General features: G+C 44.6%; 1 protein-coding gene across 4 annotated transcripts in view; it reads left to right on the top strand.

The window, feature by feature from the left end:
• Positions 1-20659, top strand: part of ush2a (Usher syndrome 2A (autosomal recessive, mild)) — a 1282968-nt gene that overhangs the window by 355277 nt on the left and 907032 nt on the right. For all 4 annotated transcript variants that reach the window (XM_070889457.1, XM_070889458.1, XM_070889459.1 and 1 more), the window contains exons 12-13: positions 5820-6015; positions 8019-8660. In XM_070889457.1, coding sequence (XP_070745558.1) covers positions 5820-6015; positions 8019-8660 — 838 coding nt within the window. The remainder of the gene's footprint in view (positions 1-5819; positions 6016-8018; positions 8661-20659) is intronic.

Below are 20659 nucleotides of genomic sequence, written 5' to 3' on the forward strand. Positions count from 1 at the left end.
AGGATACCCTGGGAGCACCCATGATGCATTCATCCTATGCGAGAGCATTATATCTGCCAAGTTTCAGCAGCAGCCAGTACGGCCTGGCCACCTGGCTCATGACACCCCTATGCATAACCCGTACGGAAGCTGACTGGGAATACAACATGTCACACATTGCGACATGCAGCATCATAGAGAGGACCATAGGCACCTTGAAACAGCATTTCCGATGCCTGGACCATTCCGAAGGCTACTTGCTGTCCTCCCCTGAGATTGTCGGTCAGTTCACTGTTGTGTGCTGCATGCTGCATAACTTAGCCACCATGAGGCAGCAGCACCTGGTAGTGGAAGACCCACCTGTGGTGAGAGTGGCTGATGATAATGATGTGGAAGATGCAGATGATGAGCAGGAGGAGGAGGAGGAGGACGATGAGGATGAGGAAGCCATGCAAGTGCCTGAGGCTGGAGCACCACGGCGGAGGAGGGCGAGCCATTGTGCCCCTTGAACGATTGCTCGAGCCTTGCGCCAACAAGTCATCCGTTACCGCTTTGCTGCCTGAAGGCTCAGTGACAACTATTCCACACGGACCATGTTTACTGTTTGGACCTGTTCCATAATGTGATGTGTTAATGGAACAAATGATGGAAATGATTCTTGTTTACTTTAACAGTTGTGTTAATAATCGAACAAAAATGGAAATGATTCTTCTTGAGTTCCAAAAGTTGTGTTAATAATGGAACAAATAATGTAAAAGATTCAGTTTTAATTTAAAATATATTTTATTCGGAAGTTTAACTTTCATAAAATTGTTCTTGTTTCAAACTTTAAAGTTTTCAGTTAAGATCACTTGCAAACTTTAAGATCACTTACAAACTCTAAGATCACTTAAAAACTTCAAGATCACTTTTAAACTTGTAAATTTACATAACTCACAAAAAACTTTAAATTTGAGAACAACAATTACAACAGCAACAACAATAATAATAACAACAACAGCAGCAGCAGCAAAGAAAGGCTGCGGTGGCACAGTGTTTCTGGGGTTGGTACCAAGCTTATTCTTTCTAACACCTCGGATAGTGTGCATCTGTTGATGGGGGCGAGGGGGGGCAGGCGGCAATGTGGAGGGCCTGGCTTGGGGCTTGTAAGAATTCAGCGAAAATAGACTTTTGGACATTGCTTGGACACATTTTCTGTTACTGCAGAGAAGCAGACAGCACTGACTTGGGGCAGGTCCCAACATGCCCCACAGGAATACACATCAGCTGGGCGAGGAGGGGTAAATGGCAGGATGGTTGATGGACAGGCCCTTTGTCTTGCATTCGGTGAGACATTAAGTAAAGTGGCCCATGTTCAGGCCATTGAAAGACAAAGGAAAGCTATTGGACCACAAATTCATCGGAGCCACACATGGAGGAAGAGGCCCAGTTGAAACAGGAACAGGCCAAAATCTTGATTTTGTTTTTCAGTTGCACAGCCTCAGGGGAAGAACAGTTGAACTTTTGGTGCATGAAGAAGCTTTTTGCAAGTATCAGAGATAGCAGTTGCAGCCAGCTCTCTCTCTCTCCCCTCTTTTACGCCTGCTTGCTTCATTCAACGCAAAACGACTAAGCACTCCATCTACGAGCAAAGAGAGCCTCACTATTTCGACTTGGAAGCTGACCTTGAGACTGGACTTGAATACCAGATTGGTACAGACCCAGAAGATATGCCTCATCGGGAGAAGCAGCGAGTAAGCCAGAGGGGTAGTTGGTGAGCATTTATCCTAGCCCACACATCTTTAGACCACCGCATAGTGTGAAAGGGTATCGTGTGTCCCAACCAAATCTTAGGAGTTTTAGTGAGGAGGTTTTTGCAAGGATCATAAGTATATGCACATTCTGTTGGACAGATTTCAGTGGTGCAATTTTGAATCGGAGCAGGGGTGTTTTAGACATGGGTACTTCGCGTTAAGGGCCTGTTTAGACGGGCCAGGGCATGTGTTGTACTACCAGGGTGTGTTTTTACTGGGTACAGGTGTGTGCTTTAACTTGAATAAAAGCATTGCGATGGTTGAGACTGAAAAGATCTGTCTATGACTGTATATTACTGTTCACGACTATAATTCTGGTGTCTAGAACTGTTGTAAGAGGTAAAAACCACCAATGGCAAAATCACTAACAGGCGCTTCAGAGGCTGGTCTGGGGATTGAAGTGGTAGCTGATTCTGTCAATTGGCGCGGGGTCTGGAAGTGTTCCCGTATTGCAACAGCTAACTCCAATATGCCCTCCCTCATGCGCCCTACAATGTCTCAACAACCTCCAACATTCCCTCTCTCATGTTCAGCAAAAGTGTCTCAACTATCTGCAACATTCCCTCCCTCATGTTTACCGAGGGTGTCTGAACTACCTGTTACATTCCCTCCCTCTTGGTCACTGACAGTGCATCAGCTACCTGTGACATTCCCTCCCTCATGTTCACTGACATGGTTTCAGCTGACTGAGATATTCACTCACTCATGGTCCTGGACATCATTCCCATTTCTCGTGAGAGTACTGTTACTTCTCCCGACAGTCCCGATACCTCATCACCCACCCCACTTATGGTGTCCAGGAGTGATTGCGTAAGTTCAGTGCTCTCCGCACTCACTGCCATCATCTGAACCACATCTGTTAGATCCTTCACCTCAGGAGAGCGCGGTTCAATCTCTCCTTCTCCGCCTCACCCTGGATGTGGCTCGCAGCATCCCAGTGGGACCCACAGCCTGGGACTTTGGGGCCCTGGGTGTGCCTTGCTGCACCCCACCTCTGGGACCCGCAGCCTCGGACGGTGGGGCCCTGGGTGTGCCTTGCTGTACCCCACCTCTGGAACCCGCAGCCTCGGATGGTGGGGCTCTGGGTGTGCCTCGCTGCGCCCCAGCACTGGAACCCGCAGCCTCGGACGGTGGGGCCCTGGGTGTGCCTCGCTGCACCCTATCACTGGGATCAGCAGCCTTGGACGGTGGGGCCCTGGGTGTGCCTCGCTGCACCCCACAGGAATCCCCACCCTCGGACAGTGGGAAACCATGGAATGTGCCGCCAATGCTCAAATCACTAGTCAGGAAAGGGGCTGGCATCTCAATGGGCGGCACCTGCACCTCCCCTCCAGAGTAAGTACAACTCTGTCCATCCCCTCCCCCTCCCCTCAACCCCATGCTCTTGGTCTGAAAGGTGGGATTGGAAGATGTTCTCCTCTTCAGGCTCGTCCTCATCTGAATCTTCTTCTGCATCGTCAGGGTTGGCCTCAAGTTCTGCAAAATATAACAGAACAGACAAATGGTTAGCAGCAGAGGAGGGGGCAGAGTGGCATGAGTAGGCTCACACCGCACAGCCAACAGGCTGATTTGAATGATAGCACATTGCATCAACCCAAGTGTAGCTGAAGGAGACATCCCCAGGAACTGAAGCATGGCTAGCCCGCGCAGTACTTAACATTTAGCAAAGCCAGACTGTGGAATTTTCAGGACTTACCCTCTCCCTCAAGTGTGGGCCCAGCTTGTGCAGTGGTGGTTGCTTTTCTCCAGGCAGGACCCATTAAAGCAGCAACTCTCTCTTCCAAGGGTGTCAATGGGTGCAGATTTGTTGGGCCTCCTCCTGTTCGAGTTCTTTCCCTTTTGTTATGTGGCACTTTCCTCTGCAAAGATGAAAATACAACTTTTTAAGAGAGGGTGTCTTTCTGCTGGTTGGGACATTTACAGCTGGTGACATTTACATTACAATTGCAATTGCATTGAATAAATGAAAATATTACTTGCACCAACTACTTGACCAAGGTCCTGCGACTTCTTTTTGCACTGGCCTCCAGATCTTGGGGTGGTCACCATTGCACAGTAATCTTCTGCAAGTTGCTTCCAGTGTTTCTTCATTTCTTTGGGTGGAACTTTTATGTGACCTCTGCTGGTGTCCAGCTCCTGCCATCTGGCCTCAATCACAGTAACTAGTGCCTCCACTTCATCCTGTAAGATATTCTTGGCCCTTGCACTGCATTGCATCTTGTATTGCAGCTCCGATTTTTCCAATGTTCTCACACAGCTCTCAACGTTCTCTCACACATCTGGCTCTTTTAAAAATGGCCGATTGCAGACCAGGAGCTGTACTTCGCATGCGCGCCCATTGGAATCCCTTCAAAAACATCAATCTTTTTTTCGTGCATGCGCAGAAGATGCGGCATCATTTTTTCGGCGCGGACAACAGAGGCGACTGGACAGGCTGTGTGGCGCCAAATTTGAAAAATACAGCGGCGAAACTTGGGACAAATATTTTTGGAGTATTTCTGACCTAGAAAAATGGGTAACTCTGGCAATGCACCAGAAAATGGCCTTGTGCAAAATTGAGCCCTATATTCCTAAAGTTCCTATAGCAATGGCCACTAATTTTCCAACCTGTAGTTTTGACGTACAGTGCAACATAAATTACTGTTAGTTTTGGTCAAGGAACAAAAAGAATATCGTAGTCAACAATTTGCGCACAAATTATTTAATTACCCTCCCAGCATCTTTTCTGGCGCTGTAAGGAAAATACCTTCATTCACTAACAGATGTGATCCTGATCAACTTCCAATACGAACCTCAAGGAAACAATATTTGAACCATAGATTCAATCAACTTGCTGACACCAGTATTCTTCTTGAAAGAGCATAAGAATTTCTGTACAACTTACAAATTCAACCAATAACAAACATTGCTGGAGCTTGCAGATTAATGGAAAGAGCAAATCACTCGAACAAGTTAGTCTTTAACAGCATTAACAGATACCATCAACTGAGTGCACAGACTTCCCAAATGCCATAACAAGGTCACAAAAGCAATGCTTATTTGTTATATTTGTCTGGTCAAGGTGGACAAGCTCAGGAAGCAGCCCTCTAATTAGTTGGCAAGGAACTTAACCAAGATTTTTATTGCCAGTTTTAATGAAGAGCATAGGCATGTAGTTACCACTCTTCAATAGATCTTCGCCTCTTCTGTAGAAGACTTTAAGAAGCATGTAGAGAAGGTATTGGTACCTTACATTAGCTGTTACTCTGTTCATGATGACAGCCGTTACATTTTTAAAAAGTAGAATGTTATATTGTGTGTAGAGAATTTAGCATCTGTTCATAATGATGTTATGGTGCATAATCAGAAATAATCTTTTTGGAGTAGATCTTGACTTTGCGCAATATTGTAAAACGGGTGATAGAAAGTCGTCAGCCCTTTATACATCTCTCTTGATTTCAATGGAAATAAAAATCGGGAGAGATGTAAATCGGGATGCCAACTCGCGATCGCCCATTTTACACTATTGCACAAAGTCAAGATCTACTCCATTGAGTTTGTAAATACTTTATTGCCTACTTTATGCTGCAGTGACAAAATATTATATTAAGAGTAACAAAAACCTACAAAATACCACAGAAAATATCATCATTTCAGCCTATCTGCTCCAAAATTAAATCAATAGTAAAATGAGGATTTAATTCAATGAAGAAATGGAATGAAAAATTACAAATCAATTTCTTATAGTCACATAGATGAAGTATTAGTTAAAAATAGTCCTTATATTTCGTTCATTATTTAGATTTACTATTCTTGAGTATATATGTGCCTTATTTATATCTTTTGTTTCATAGTTTACCATTTTCTTGATTCTATTTTCATTTGAATTACATTTCCTTTTTCATGCATGGCTTTTCTCTTCTCTCTTTTGTCTTTCTCTCTATTGTTTCATTTTGCTTTCTCTTTATCCCTCTTTCTGGCTGATATTTTTGTTAGAAATATGGCAAAACAAATCATTGTAGCCATCATCTGCTTCCACTCATCCCAGCATATTTTTAATCTCTTTAGATTGGAGGCCAGTGCAAATGCAAGAGTCGTGTGTCTGGCAGACAGTGTAATCAGTGCCAGGATGGATTCTATAATCTGCGCTTCTCAGACCCTGATGGCTGCAGTCCTTGTAACTGTAATACCTCTGGGACAGTGAATGGAGATATTACCTGTCACCAAAATTCAGGTCAATGCAAGTGCAAAGCAAATGTTATCGGTAGGTGAAATATAAGATTTTGTGTATCATAACCTACTGGTTATGAATTTGACCTAAAGTCTATCAGTCACTAGCCATTCATATGAAGGTATTAAACAAATGTTTGCTAAACATCTCAGACACATGTACAAAATTATAATTGTCGAATATATGCTGAGCACACAAGCCAACTTAATATTTGCTGTTAAAGTCCAGTTAAAGTATTTCTTCAAAGGGTTTTCTTGCAGTGAGGTACTTTGTGATAAATCTTTTTCATTCTGTTATATGTCTTTGAACTGTTCTTATGAAATGCAAGACACTTAGCATTACTTCAAAGATAATATATATGTGGTTAGTTATCAAGGGCCAGATAATTTTAATTTTGCAATTCACTGCCAAGTTGATTATAACAAACTACCATATTCTCTGTTATTTATCATGTTTTTGTGATACTTGCTTTTATGTTTTGTGGTTCCCACAGGTATTTCCAGAAATTAGATTTGATTATAGCAATTTGTTACCTGCAACTTATTTGAAGGTAGTAACAGCTACATAGGGCAAAATTTATCAAGTGCTCAAAATACATTGTGTGTATAATGCACTTTGAAATTTTGATGTATGGGAATATTATGCAGGGAGCGTTCCTGATAAAGTGCGCTTTGCATTGTAGCAGAACATGTCCCAGTCCATACATATGGATCAAAAAAAATTTACCATTTCATTTGCATAGTAGTTAGCTGTAAATGCTGCTTCTAAAATGGACCCAGATAAAAGCTAATGTGGATTGTAATGAACAGCATTAAGCAACAGAGCAGAGATATGAAAAAGACTTATGTAATGTGACCAGTTTTGATGTTGAAGGATATTTGATAACCTTTTCTGCTGTGCTGGAAAAAAATCTTTATTGTTATTATTATTTTACCTTTGTTATCAAGCTGAGCTCCAGAAATAGAATATTATAAAGCAATTAATGCCTGAATTGTATTCTGAGTGATGTATTGCTGTTTAGAACCTTATATCCATTTTATCTCTATTATCATCCTTGCTGTTTACTTGTTATGCACAAAAGGAACTTCATAACATCATTACATTTTGAAGTATGTGGTACAAGAGTGGTGCGTGCACAAGAGGTTGATTTTTACTACAGTTAATATGGTTGTACAATTGTGTTGTAAATGAATTATTCAATACAAAGAAATTTGTAAAGTAGGTCACTTATCTAGAATAAAAAGTGACAGGTAGAGATTGTGCCTTAAATGCCTAATGGATCTGGAAACCTCTCCCTACTTTCTTGTTAACCCTGTAAGAAACTGAACGCGATGCCCTGTAGGCTTTGCTCAGTAACACTGGAGACAGATTAGCTGTCATGAACATGCATGACAAATTCAAATAAGTGCTATGTATATTTTTAGAAATGATGAGGTGAATCCCTCTAGACTGATTTTAATAGTTTGGAATGAGTTATAACTCTTTTTACAATACAGTTACTTTAAAATTTGTAGTGTTGCTGGTACTTTTATTTTTCTTACTGAAATTAAATGTTATGCCTTAGGTAAGTCATCAATCACAGTGCAAGCAGTTGCTTTCTGCTGAAATTTTTACTGCATTTTTATTCTAGTGTAATATATTATTTCCCATACAGTGTTTTCAAATATAACAGGTATTTGCATTTTTTAAGATAATGGAAATACATTTAACTTTTTGGATGTTTATAGTAACTAAAGGCAAGAAAATGTTAATCAAATACACGGGAACCAACGCTTAAAGTAGGGCTTTTGTATTATTTTATCTTTTTTTTCTTTTTTTGTTGTTTAGTTACCAAAATTAATCCTGAAAGGTTTAAAAACAATAATAATTAAAAAAAATATATGTTTAAGACTATCTGGAATTAGTATTTGAATATTAAAGCATTTTTTTAATGATCAAAGTGCACATGGGTAAAAATGTATGGGTAAAAATCGATTTCTAGTTCTTACTTTTCTTGGACCTTACTTTTATTATTTTGTATTTCAAACTTCTTTCAGGAATAATGTGTGAACGCTGCAACTTTGGTTTCAAGCTCCTGAACAGTTCAAACTCAAATGGATGTGAATCATGTAACTGCAATATCAGTGGCTCGAAGAACCAGTTCTGTAGCCCATACAGTGGTCAGTGTAACTGTAAGGCAAACATCAGAGGATTTCAGTGTGACACTTGCACAGATCATTTCTATGGACTTGATGCCGATGGCTGCAAGCTTTGTGAGTGTGACTCAGCAGGGTCAGTCCTTGGAACCATATGTGATTCTAAAACAGGCCAGTGTGTTTGTAAACCTAATGTTGGAGGACAGCGGTGTGATGTTTGCCTGGATGGCTATTACAATCTATATTCGAAAAGCTCCTTGGGCTGCTTATCTTGCAATTGTGACACAGCAGGTACAATGAATAGATCAATGAATTGTGACAAATTTACAGGGCAGTGTGCGTGTAAAACCAATATTACAGGCTTGCAGTGCAACCAGTGTGTTCCTCATACTTTCAACCTTGCCTCATCTAACCTTGAAGATTGTCAGTTGTGTAACTGTGATCCTGCAGGGACAGTGGAAGGAACTGTCTGTGACCAAAGCAATGGTCAGTGTGTTTGCCAGCTGAATCGTCACGGAAAACAGTGTGACCAATGTCGGCCAGGTAAGTGAGAGTACAGCATGATAGATGCATTAGTTTGCTGATAAAGAGAAAAGCACATTGAATACAAGACCTGAATGTAGTGAGAGAGTGGGAAATTCTGGTACTGCAGCTAGTGTAAGACTAGTATCAATCTGTGTTCTGTGCTGATTTTGTTGAAATTTTTCAAGCTGGGGACATAGCAAATACCTCCAGTGTTCTTGGATGAAGGAGAAGAAAAATCAATTACGGTTTTCATTCTTCTTTGCTATTCAAAGTAGAACATTCTTTCCTGATAGTTTGTGTAAGAACTGAATATATAACTTTTGTTTATAGATAGCTGCAAGATAGCAAATATCTAGTGTAACTTTTATGAAAATGCTAAAGTATATTATATAATTGCTACTTTTGATGTCTATTAAACTGTGTAATGTAGTTTAAAAACACAAAGGCTTAGAAATTTGGGTGGTTTTCCCCACCCATTAGCGCAGTATAATATCGAGAAAGCGGTACCTGCTGCTCTTTTGCCAGTTGATGGTGGGTCCCTTGGTGTTCTCCATTTTCATAGGCCTGGTAGCACTGCCATTAAGTAGTATCGCCTGCAAAGAAAAATGGCGGAGTGGTGAGCTAACATTACCACAGCGGACTTTGATCCTAGCGCTGAGTTCAGTGCTGGGTTCTAAGCTCGCCAGATAAATCCAGTGTGCAAGCAGACTCATAGAGGTGCTGTCAGCACCTCTTAAAGGGACATACACATCGTTCAGGTAAGTTTACATTTAAGGTTTTGGATTGTTTTTTTTAAATTTTACTGAAGTACAGGTTGCACCTCTCTTATCCGGTACTCCTTTAACTGGCAACTTCCCTTGTCCGGCATCTTTCCCGGCCCCGGAGGGGGGTGCATGTGCAGAATGCGGCAGGGTCATTGACAGCAGTGTTGGCAGCATTACCTGGTTGTCAATGTTTAATACAGCAACCGCTTTCTGTTTAAATCTTTCATCCTCTCTCCAGCACTACTATACAGTCAATCCTATACAGTTCAGAAGTACTGTAATCCCCGATTTTCATTAATCCACCATTGGCAGCCTTGCCTTCAACTACCTAGGCCCTAAACTCTGGAATTCCCCTCGATCATTTCCACAGACAACAGAGCCAAAAAAGCCCAGCCAAGGTAAGTTTGATATTATCCACAAAAATAATCTAGGCTGTTGCCACCCTCCGTGATCAAGACCCACCTTGCGGACCTCTCAAACAGACTGTAAGAGGTGGAATATTTTCAGTAATAACAATTTAAATAATAATTTGTTGTATTTCTAAAAGTTTTAAGACTAGATAACAATAAGAGCATGAGAAAATATGGAGCAAGAAAAAGCCATTTCTTTAGACACCCTGCTCCTTCCTATAGAAACAGCATTCAACCTCAACTGTCATTAATGTTTCCCCCAGGAGAGCTGAATAACTGCAAGTTCTTCCAGCCCTCATAATAATCCAATAAAGATTTCATGGTATGAGTCCAACATTAAAGCCCCCCCCCCCCCCTCAATGGTCGCTGAGCCCAAAATGCTGCGCAATAGGCCTCTGCATAACGTCGTTGTCAGCAGTGGCAAACCAGCATCGCGAGAGAGGGAGGCCCGAGATTTCAGCGTGGTGTTTTCCCACACTTCTCACCACACTTCCTGGCTCTGTCGAGAGCTGCTGCTTTGTGTCGGTGGTGTCCTGGCAGTGCAGAGAAGGAGCATGGTGGGAGTTTGAGCCAGAGAGTGGTGGAGGCGGTCAGGGGCACAAGGGCTGTCATCAGGATTGGGTAAGTCGAGGGTCGGCGTGACCTCACGTCGTCTGGCAAATACTCTTATTCGGCACAGGCCAGGTCCCGAGGGTGCCGGATAAGAGAGGTTCAACTTGTAGTGGCTTGCTGCAATAGATGTTAAAAGTTGTTTAAGTGTGTAAAGAATGCTGCTGGGTGCTTGCAAGGTCTTGGATGATAAAGGAAGGCCTCTGAGATGAAAGAAAATTCTGAAAATACTCAGCAGGTCAGGCAACAGCTATGGAGAGAGAAACTGAGTTTAGGTCTTTATTTTCATTTGTAAACACAGGAAATACACAGTAAATTAATAAGAAAAGGGAAATAAATTTCACGTCAGGACCTGTGTTCATTCTAGATCAGTCTAATGGCATTATTGCACTCAAACTGTAGGCTTGATTATCAAAAGCTTAAAGGCTTCAAATTGTAGACTCAAGGGCTGCTTATAGGAAACATAGAAATGTACAGAATTGCAAAAAAGATCATTACAGTCCATCTGGTTGGTCGTCATGGCTAGTAAATAACATATTCCACAATACCATTTATGTGCCCCCTATCAAATTTTTCTCCAGGTAGTGTTCCAACTCAAATCAGCAAATTTAAGAAAGTCAACCCCCAATGCCTCTTTTAAGAACATAAGAAATAGGAGCAGGTGTAGGCCATGCGGCCACTCGAGCCTGCTCTGCCATTCGGTAGATCATGGCTGGTCATCGACCTCAGCTCCGCTTTCCCGCCCGATCTCCATGTCCCTTGATTCCCCTGGACTCCAAAGGTGTGTCTGTCTTAGCCTTGAATGTATTCGAGGCTCAGCATTCGCGGACCTCTGGGGCGGAGAGTTCCGGGGATTCGCGGCCCTCTGAGTGAAGAAGTTCATCCTCATCTCTGTCTTAAATGGGTAATTTTCCGGTTGGCAAACAATAACTAGTGGGGTGCCACAGGGTTCGGTGCTGGGGCCTCAACTATTTACAATCTATATTAATGACTTGGATGAAGGGACCGAGTGTAATGTAGCCAAGTTTGCTGATGATACAAGATGAGTGGGAGAGCAAATTGTGAGGAGGACATAAGAAATCTGCAAAGGACTATAGACAGGCTAAGTGAGTGGGCAAAAATTTGGCAGATGGAGTATAATGTTGGAAAATGTGAGGTTATCCACTTTGGCAGAAAAAATAGAAAAGCAAATTATAATTTAAATGGAGAAAAATTGCAAAGTGCTGCAGTGCAGAGGGACCTCGGGGTCCTGGTGCACGAAACACAAAAAGTTAGTATGCAGGTACAGCAATTAATCAGGAAGGCAAATGGATGGAGTATAAAAGCAGAGAAGTCCTGCTACAACTGTACAAGGTATACGTGAGGCCACACCTAGAGTACTGCATACAGTTTTAGTCTCCGTATTTAAGGAGGGATATACTTGCATTGGAGGCTGCTCAGAGAAGGTTCACTAGGTTGATTCTGGAGATGAGGGGGTTGACTTATGAAGATAGGTTGAGTAGTTTGGGCCTATACTCATTGCAGTTCAGAAGAATGAGAGGTGATCTTATTGGAACATATAAGATAATGAGGGGGCTCGACAAGGTAGATGCAGAATGGATGTTTCCACTCATGGGGAAATCTAGAACTAGGGGATATTGTTTCAGAATAAGGGGTCGCCCATTTGAAGCTGAGATGAGGAAGAATTTCTTCTCTCGGAGGGTTGTGGATCTGTGGAGTTCTCTGCCCTAGAGAGCGGTGGAGGCTGGGTCATTGAATGTGTTTAAGGCGGAGATAGACAGGTTTTTGAGCGATAGGGGAGTGGAGGGTTGTGGGGAGCAGGCGGGGAAGTGGAGCTGAGTCGATGATCAGATCGGCCATGATCTTGTTGAATGGCGGAGCAGGCTTGAAGGGCCAAATGACCCTCAATCTCTTCACCAGTGGATCCTTCCAGTCTGTAGCAGGAGACATAGCTAACATCTCACAGTTCGCTTTCCATCGCTGCATCCAGGAGGTCACTGAAACTCTCTACATCTGGAGAAGTGACTACGTTGTCTTCACTCTCAGCAAAGGGAAGCAGGACGAGTACGCATGTGGCTTTGCCAGGCTAGCTGGGTTCCGCATGGATCAGGGCGCCATCGACTGCGCAGACGTAGCTTGTGGCGCCACATAACAATCCTGAGATCCTCCATAACTGCAAAGGCTACCACTCCCATAATGTGCAGTTGTTATGCGATCCATGCACAGCGAATCCTCAATGTCAATGCCCGCTATCCTGGCAGCAGCTACGATGCCTTCATACTGCATCAGTCCGGTATGTCAACAATCTTCCAGCCACCACAGCAAACATGAGGAAGGTTGCTCGGAGACAGCAACAACAACTTTATTTATATAACGCCTTTAACGTCGTAAAATGTCCCAAGGCGCTTCACAGCAGTGTTATAAGACAAAATAAATAAATTTGACACTGAGAAGAAATTACATCCGATGAGAAGAGGTAGGTTTTAAGGTACGTCTTAAAGAAGGAAAGAGAGGTAGAGAGGGCTATCCGCTCTCCACCTGGCTCATGATTACCCTTCGCAACCCCAACACACATATAATGAAAGCCATGCTTCCACCAGGAACATCATCAAGCAGACCATCAGACATTGGGCCCAATTTTCCCCAACCCCTTTTACCTTAAATGCGCCTACTTTGCGCACTGGAAACGGCGCAGAAATAAAGGGGCCCCATCCTGCCCGGTCTGCCGACTCTCCGGTGTCCCAGCGTGGTGTAGCTAGTGAAGTGGAAGGGCGGAGCAACAGTCCAGCGCAGAAAGCATTGCCGGCAGCTGCGCGCATGCTCCTGCCCTCCCAGCGTGTCCTGCGGGCTGTGAGCAGGACCCGATGCTCGCAGCCCCTATTCCTGGCTGAAGGGACGCCCTGATCTTCGCCGCACCCTATCCCCAGCCAAGTGGCCTCCTGCACCAGCCGGCCGGCCCGCTGACTTCCCGGGCCGAGGTAGGACTTCAGTTTTATTTTTTATGTATTGATGGTTGTGCTTGAGAGTTTTGATTGGGTGGGGGGGGGTTGCGTGGAGGAAGGGAGTTTTGGGTGGGGGGTGGGGGGGCAGGAGAAAAGTTTTAGGTGGGGGGGGAGAAAGAGTGTTTTGATGGAGGGGTGGGGGGGGGCTTTTTAAAAAAAAAACTTGATTCAGGCATAAAGATAGGACTTCTATTTTTTATTTGTTATTGATTGATTGCTTATTACTTTTTGTGGTTTGTTTAGTGCTTTGTAAGTCTTGGTGCTTTAAATGTACTAACCTGCGCCGATTTCTTAACTGCCCGCTGACCTAAGTCGATTTGGAGTAAGTTTTAGCTGGCCAAAGTGGCATAAATGGCCAAAACTGGCGTAAGTGTCTGGGAACGCCCCCTTTTGGAAAAAAAAACTGAACTAAAGAAATCGTACCTAACTGACGTACTCTGGAGCAAATCTTTTGGGGAAAATGGTATTTTTTAAGTTACGCCAGAAAAAACAACATACTGCAAAAAAATTGATGCAAGTGATGGCCAAAATTGGGCCCATGGTATGGGGGGTTGAGAGAGGCGGTGCCTAGTTCGAGCTGGGTGTCGTCAGCAGACATGTGGAACCTGATGTCACTAAGGGGCAAGAAATAGGAGGAGGCCAAGGATGAATCCTCGGCCTCTTCAGAAGTAACGATGTGGGAGCGAAAAGAAATGCCATTGCCGAGGATTCTCTGGCTACAACTGGCTGGGTAAAAATTGAACCAGGCGAAGGCAGTCTGACCCATCTGGATGACGGAGGAGAGGCATTGGAGGAGGATGGTAAGGGCAACCATGTTAAAGGCTGCAAACAGGTTGAGAAGAATGAGAAGGGATAGTTTACCCATGGTCACAGTCACATACACTGTCATTTGTGACTTTGATAGGGGCCGTTTCAGTGCTGTGGCAGGAGCAGAAACCTGATTGGAGGGATTCAAACATGAGTTGCGGGAAAGATGGGCATAGATTTGGGAGGTAACGACGCATTCAAGGACTTTGGAGAGGAGAGGGAGGTTGGAGAGATGGGGTGGTAGTTTGCAAGGGCAGAGCAGTCAAAAAAACACATGCATCGTTTAGATTTATGCAAAGACTCTCCTGTTAACCAATCTGTTTGTACTTCAAAAGTGCCGTAATTTGTATGACCGCAGTAATGCAGCAAGACATTAAAACAATCAAAATGAGCATCTCTTCACAGTAGGACACAGATGCGCAGCAAGAGAATTTAATGCTTATTTTGCATTACCAAAATGTGCTAGATTAAGCCTAATGTTTGGTTACTCCTGACAATGTAACTATTTGCAGATTGCAGTCGCCATTCTGATCCAGCCATCCTCTGGATAGCTCCTTGCTTTGAATTTGGCGGCAGTGTACTTGAGTTTATATGATTTAGTGTGCTGGATTTATACATCTGTGACAGTGTTCCATGTACAGGTCGCTCAGTTGAAGAAGTTCTCAAACCCACATACATAATCTCAATCTCGTACTTTGGTGGAAAGATGGCTCGAGGACATGGTTGTGCATTATAGGATTTTTGAAAATCTATTTTTCTAAGTTTGGTGTTCTGTTCTTCACTTCCATCCCTCATATCTAGCCCATTACGAAGACTGCAATTTTTTCACCTGCACACCTTTGTAGTTACCTTACCCACACCACTGCTGAAATGCATCCCCTCTAGGCTTAACTTTGCTAATACTGTCCTTGCTGACCTTGAGCTCACCCTACAGGAACTCCAACTTTTCTAAAACCATCCACATTCTATCCTGCACTAAGTTCTGCTTACTTATTCTCAATGTTCTCAATGATTTACATTCACTACCTATTTACCAGTACATTCATTTCAAAATCCATGTGCTCATTTACAAATCCCTCAATGGACTCATCCCATGATACATGTGTAATCTTCTTCAACCCAGCTCGCACTCTGTTATAATGACTCCTACTGTGTGTCCATTTCCTCCCCATTGGTTCTATAGTTTAGTTCCAACCCAGCAGGGAGCTTGTTGAGAGTGAGATGGAGCATTGCAGCAAGGAAGATCGAGAAGAGCATTGGCACGATGACGTAGCCCTGCTTCACCCCGGCCTGGACGTAAACCTTCGTTCAACCTTCGTCGCCTCCAGGCTAGATCCAAGGTCATCCCATCCTCTGTCATCAAACTACAGTACGCGGACGACACTTGCGTCTGCACACATTCAGAGACCAAACTCCAAGCCATCGTCAACATCTTCACCAAGGTGTACGAAAGCATAGGCCTTACATTAACCATCCATAAAACAAAGGTCCTCCACCAACCTGACCCCGCCACACAGCACTGCCCCCCGTTCATCAAAATCCACATTGCGACTTTGATCAACGTGGACCATTTTCCATACCTCGGGAGCCTACTCTCTGCAAGGGATGACATCGACGACTTGGTCCAACACCACCTCCAGTGTGCCAGCGCAATCTTCAGTCGCCTGAAGAACAGAGTGTTTGAAGACCGGGACCTCAAATCTGGCACCAAGCTTATGGTCCCCTAAATGGCTCAGAGACGTGGACCATATACAGTAGACACCTCAAAGCGCTGGAGAAGTACCACCAGCACTGCCTTTGCAAAATCCTGCAAATCCATTGGGAGGATAGACGAACCAACGTTGGTGTTCTTGCTCAGACCAACATCCCCAGCATCGAAGCACTGACCACACTCGAGCAGCTCCGTTGGGCAGGCCACATCGTCCACATGCCTGACACAAGACTCCCAAAACAAGCTCTCGACTCAGAACTTCTATATGGTAAGCGAGCCCCAGGTGGGCAGAGGAAACGTTTCAAGGACACCCTAAAAGCCTCCTTGATGAAGTGCAACATCCCCACTGGCACCTGGGAATCCCTGGTCCAAGACCGCCCTAAGTGGAGGAAGAGCATTCGGGAGGACATTGAGCACCTTGAGTCTCGTGGCTGAGAGCATGCAGAAACCAAGCGCAGTGGAAGGTGCTTGCGGCAAACCAGACTCCCCACCCACCCTTTCCTTCACCCACTGTCTGTCCCACCTGTGACAAAAGACTGCAATTCCCGTATTGGACTGTACGGTCACCTGAGAACTCACTTTTAGAGGGACTGCCTATGATGGACAGGTTAGGTGAGTGGGAAATTGCATGGCAGATGCAGTATAATGTGGATAAATGTGAGGTTATCCATTTTGGGGGCAAAACACGAAGGTAGAATATTATCTGGATGGCAGCAGATTAGGAAAAGGGGAGGTGCAATGAGACCTGAATGTCATGGTTCATCAGTCACTGAAAGTGGGCAGCAGGCAGTGAAGAAGGCAAATGGTATGTTGGCCTTCCTAGCTAGGGGATTTGAGTATTGGAGCAGGGAGGTCTTACTGCAATTGTACAGGGCCTTAGTGAGGCCTCACCTGGAATATTGTGTTCAGTTTTGGTCTCCTAATCTGAGGAAGGACGTTCTTGCTATTGAGGGAGTGCAGCGAAGGTTCACCAGACTGATTCCAGGGATGACTGGGCTGTCATATGAGGAGAGACTGGATCAACTGGGCCTTTATTCACTGGAGTTTAGGAGGATGAGAGGGGATCTCATAGAAACGTATAAGATTCTGATGGGACTGGACAGATTAGATGCGGAAAGAATGTTCCCGATGTTGGGGAAGTCCCGAACCAGAGGACATAGTCTTAGGATAAGGGGTAGACCATTTAGGACTGAGATGAGGAGAAACTTCTTCACTCAGAGAGTTGTTAACCTGTGGAATTCCCTGCCGCAGAGAGTTGTTGATGCCAGTTCATTGGATATATTCAAGAGGGAGTTAGATATGGCCCTTACGGCTAAGAGGATCAAGGGGTATGGAGAGAAAGCAGGAAAGGGGTACTGAGTGAATGATCAGCCATGATCTTATTGAATGGCGGTGCAGGCTCGAAGGGCCGAATGGCCTACTCCTGCACCTATTTTCTATGTTTCTATGTTTCCATGTCTTAGGTCAAGATGCTGCCTGACCTGCTAAGGATTTCCAGCATTTTATGCTGTCATTTTAGATTTACAGCACCTGCTTGCAGAGGGAAGAGGAAGACAGATGCAGAAGAGGAAGAAACAGAAGCAGAGGAAGCAGATGGAATGATGCAACCCACACAGCTCTTGTCTGACTTGAATATCTGGGATGGAATCATCTACCTGCAGTTCTAGTGATCACAACCCCAATTCCCCTTTCAACATTAGTCCCACATCTTGCCTTCCCTTTGTTACTGACCATCACAGTGTCCTCTTGGACATGATGCTGAAATAAATGTTACCATAAAGCAAACTTTCCAATTCAACTTTATACATCTATCCATCCAATATGACATCAAGAAATCAACTCATCACCCTTATGCATTCCCTTAGTGACTGTCTTGTGTCTACCTTTGCCTATCCTACTAAGGTTAGCCAGTGCCGCTGTAGCATGGCTGGTGGAAGGCTGCTGATGGCTTTGCTGGTCGACTTTGAGGAGCTGTTGGCTGGGACTGTCAAATAAAGTGATGGTGTATCTTCTTCTTGTTCTCCTTCTTCTTCTCCTCCTCCTTCTCCTCCTCCTCCTCCTCCTTCTCTCTTCCTTCTCCTGCTTCTCCTCCTTGTTCTCCTTCTTCAACCAATGGCTGGGCAGGCTGCATTTCTTGGCTGTGTGAAATGAGGAAGCCACAAGGTTGGAGTTGTGGTGAGGGGAGGGTGAGAAGGCAAGAGGTGCATGTCAGAAGGAGGGTAACGAATGCGGACACCAGCATATTGTATCCTTTCTGCCCTGCTACTGGCCAAGGGCTCAGCTATGTCCCTGCCAAGAATGGCCTGCACCATCTCCTCCAAGGGGGTGAGGTGAGGCTAGGAATGGGAGCTGTGCCTTGTGATTGGTACAGATTATTGGTGGGTGAGTGATTGGGGGTGGGGTTGTGGGGGGGGTTGCTGTGAGGAAGTTGTGCATTAAGCAGTGTGTAAGGCTAGTGATTCAGTTGATAGGAGATGGCTTTGAAGATGCATTCACTAACCTTAACCAGTGGTTTGAGATCATGAAGCTTCTTTGTGTCCTGGAACTAGGTGGTGGGGGCGACACTGCTTGCAGTGTTGGCCTCGGTGATGTGGTCCCACATCATTTTTCTGGAGGGCCTCCTGGCTCCTGTGGGTAGAGGACCTCTCTTGTTGTGTTGGCCAAAGCAAGAAAAAATAACCCACATTTTTTGATATTTGGAAGGAAATTCAGCTTTAAGTGCTGAAGACTCCCATTTGTGACTTCTTTATAATGTTATTTTCTTTAAAGCAGTAAGAGCTGATTCTGCAATCATGCACTTCCAGAGAGGAGTGATACTTGCAGAAAGCATGGGTTGGGATATCATTTCAATAATGGATGGAGAATCATGGGCTACAGTACCACAAATTCCCAACCCACCCTGCCTGAAACTCCACTCCTTGCTAGGATCAATTACCCAATCACTGAATTAACCCTAGAATCGTAGCTTAAAATCAGCAGCAGGAACAGGAAATTAAGTTAAGAGCTGCGATGGTGAATTGCCATTTAATATCACAACAACAACTTGCATTTATATAGCAGCTTTAACATAGTAAAATATACCAAGGCTCTTCACAGGACATATTCAGACAAAAATTGATGCCAAGCCAAAGAAGGAGACATTAGGACAGGTGACCAAAAGAGTGTTCAAAGAGGTAGGTTCTAAGGAGCATCTTAAAGGATGAGGGAGAGATGGAGGGGTTTGAGAGGGAATTCCAGAGGTTAGGGCCTAAGCAGATGTTGGCATGGCCATGAATGATGCGGTGAAAGGAAGTGGGGGATGCACAGTGTTGTGTATTTGTAAAGCATGCACTCCCATGTTCCACCACCAGGGAGCTCATCCCCGGAAGTCACAAGGAATCCCAGCATCTCTTGGGAGCACTGTATATAAGCCGGCCCCTAATGCCTGTTCCTCACTCTGAAGTGTCTTATTAAAGACTGAGGTCACTGTTACTTTAACTTCCCTGAGTGCAGCCTCATCTGTGTTAGGAACACAATAACTGGCGACGAGAATACGACTCCAACACAAAGATGCAGCGAACTGTGGACATCCTTGAGAAGTTCTCAGCGGCTGAGGACTGTGAAGCCTATGGCGAATGGCTTGACCAGTACTTTGTAGCCAACGAGCTGGACGGAGAAGGAAGCGCTGCAATAAGGAGAGCGGTCCTCCTCACAGTCTGCGGGGCACCGACCTACAGCCTCATGAAGAATTTTCTGGCTCCGGGGAAACCCACAGATAAGTCGTGTGAGGAGCTGTGTACACTGGTTCGGGAGCATCTTAACCCAAGGGAGAGTGTGCTGATGGCGAGGTATCGGTTCTACACGTGCCAGCGATCTGAAGGTCAGGAAGTGGCGAGCTACATCACCGAGCTAAGGCGATTTGCAGGACAATGTGAGTTTAATGGCTACCTGGAACAAATGCTCAGAGACTTTTTTGTACTGGGCATTGGCCACGAGACCATCCTACGAAAACTTTTGACTGTAGAGACACCGACCCTCAATAAGGCCATTGCGATAGCACAGGCGTTTATGTCCACCAGTGATAACACGAAACAAATCTCTCAGCACAGAAGTGCTAGCAATGTTCATAAATTAACTGGAACTGTGGTTGCGAGCAGAAATGTACAGGGCAGAACCCATGAGTCTGCAACTGCCAGCAGGCTTCAGGTGACCCAGATGACTCAGAGTACCCACCAAAGGATGAATGCAAGGCAATTCACACCTTGTTGGCATTGTGGAGGCTTCCATTCAGCCTATTCATGCCGCTTCAAAGAGTATGTTTGCAAGAGTGTGGAACAATGGGGCACCTCCAACGAGCTTCAAGCTCTGCAAAACCTGCTAACCACCACATGGCAGAGGAAGATCGGTCCATGGTGGATCAAAGCAATTTCGAGCCTCATAGGAGGCAGATGCTGAAGTACACGGGGTGCACACATTTTCGACGAAATGTCCACCTATAATGCTAAACGTAAAATTGAATGGCTTACCCGTAGCCATAGAACTGGACACTGGCGCTAGCCAATCCATCATGAGTAAAAAGATGTTTGAGAGACTGTGGTGCAACAAGGCATTCAGACCAGCCCTGAGCCCCATCCACACGAAACTGAGAACGTACACCAAAGAGTTTATCACTGTCCTGGGCAGCGCCATGGTCAAGGTCACCTACGAGGGCACGGTGCATGAATTGCCACTCTGG

Source organism: Pristiophorus japonicus, chromosome 9, assembly GCF_044704955.1.
Source record: "Pristiophorus japonicus isolate sPriJap1 chromosome 9, sPriJap1.hap1, whole genome shotgun sequence".
Lineage (NCBI taxonomy): Eukaryota > Metazoa > Chordata > Chondrichthyes > Pristiophoridae > Pristiophorus > Pristiophorus japonicus.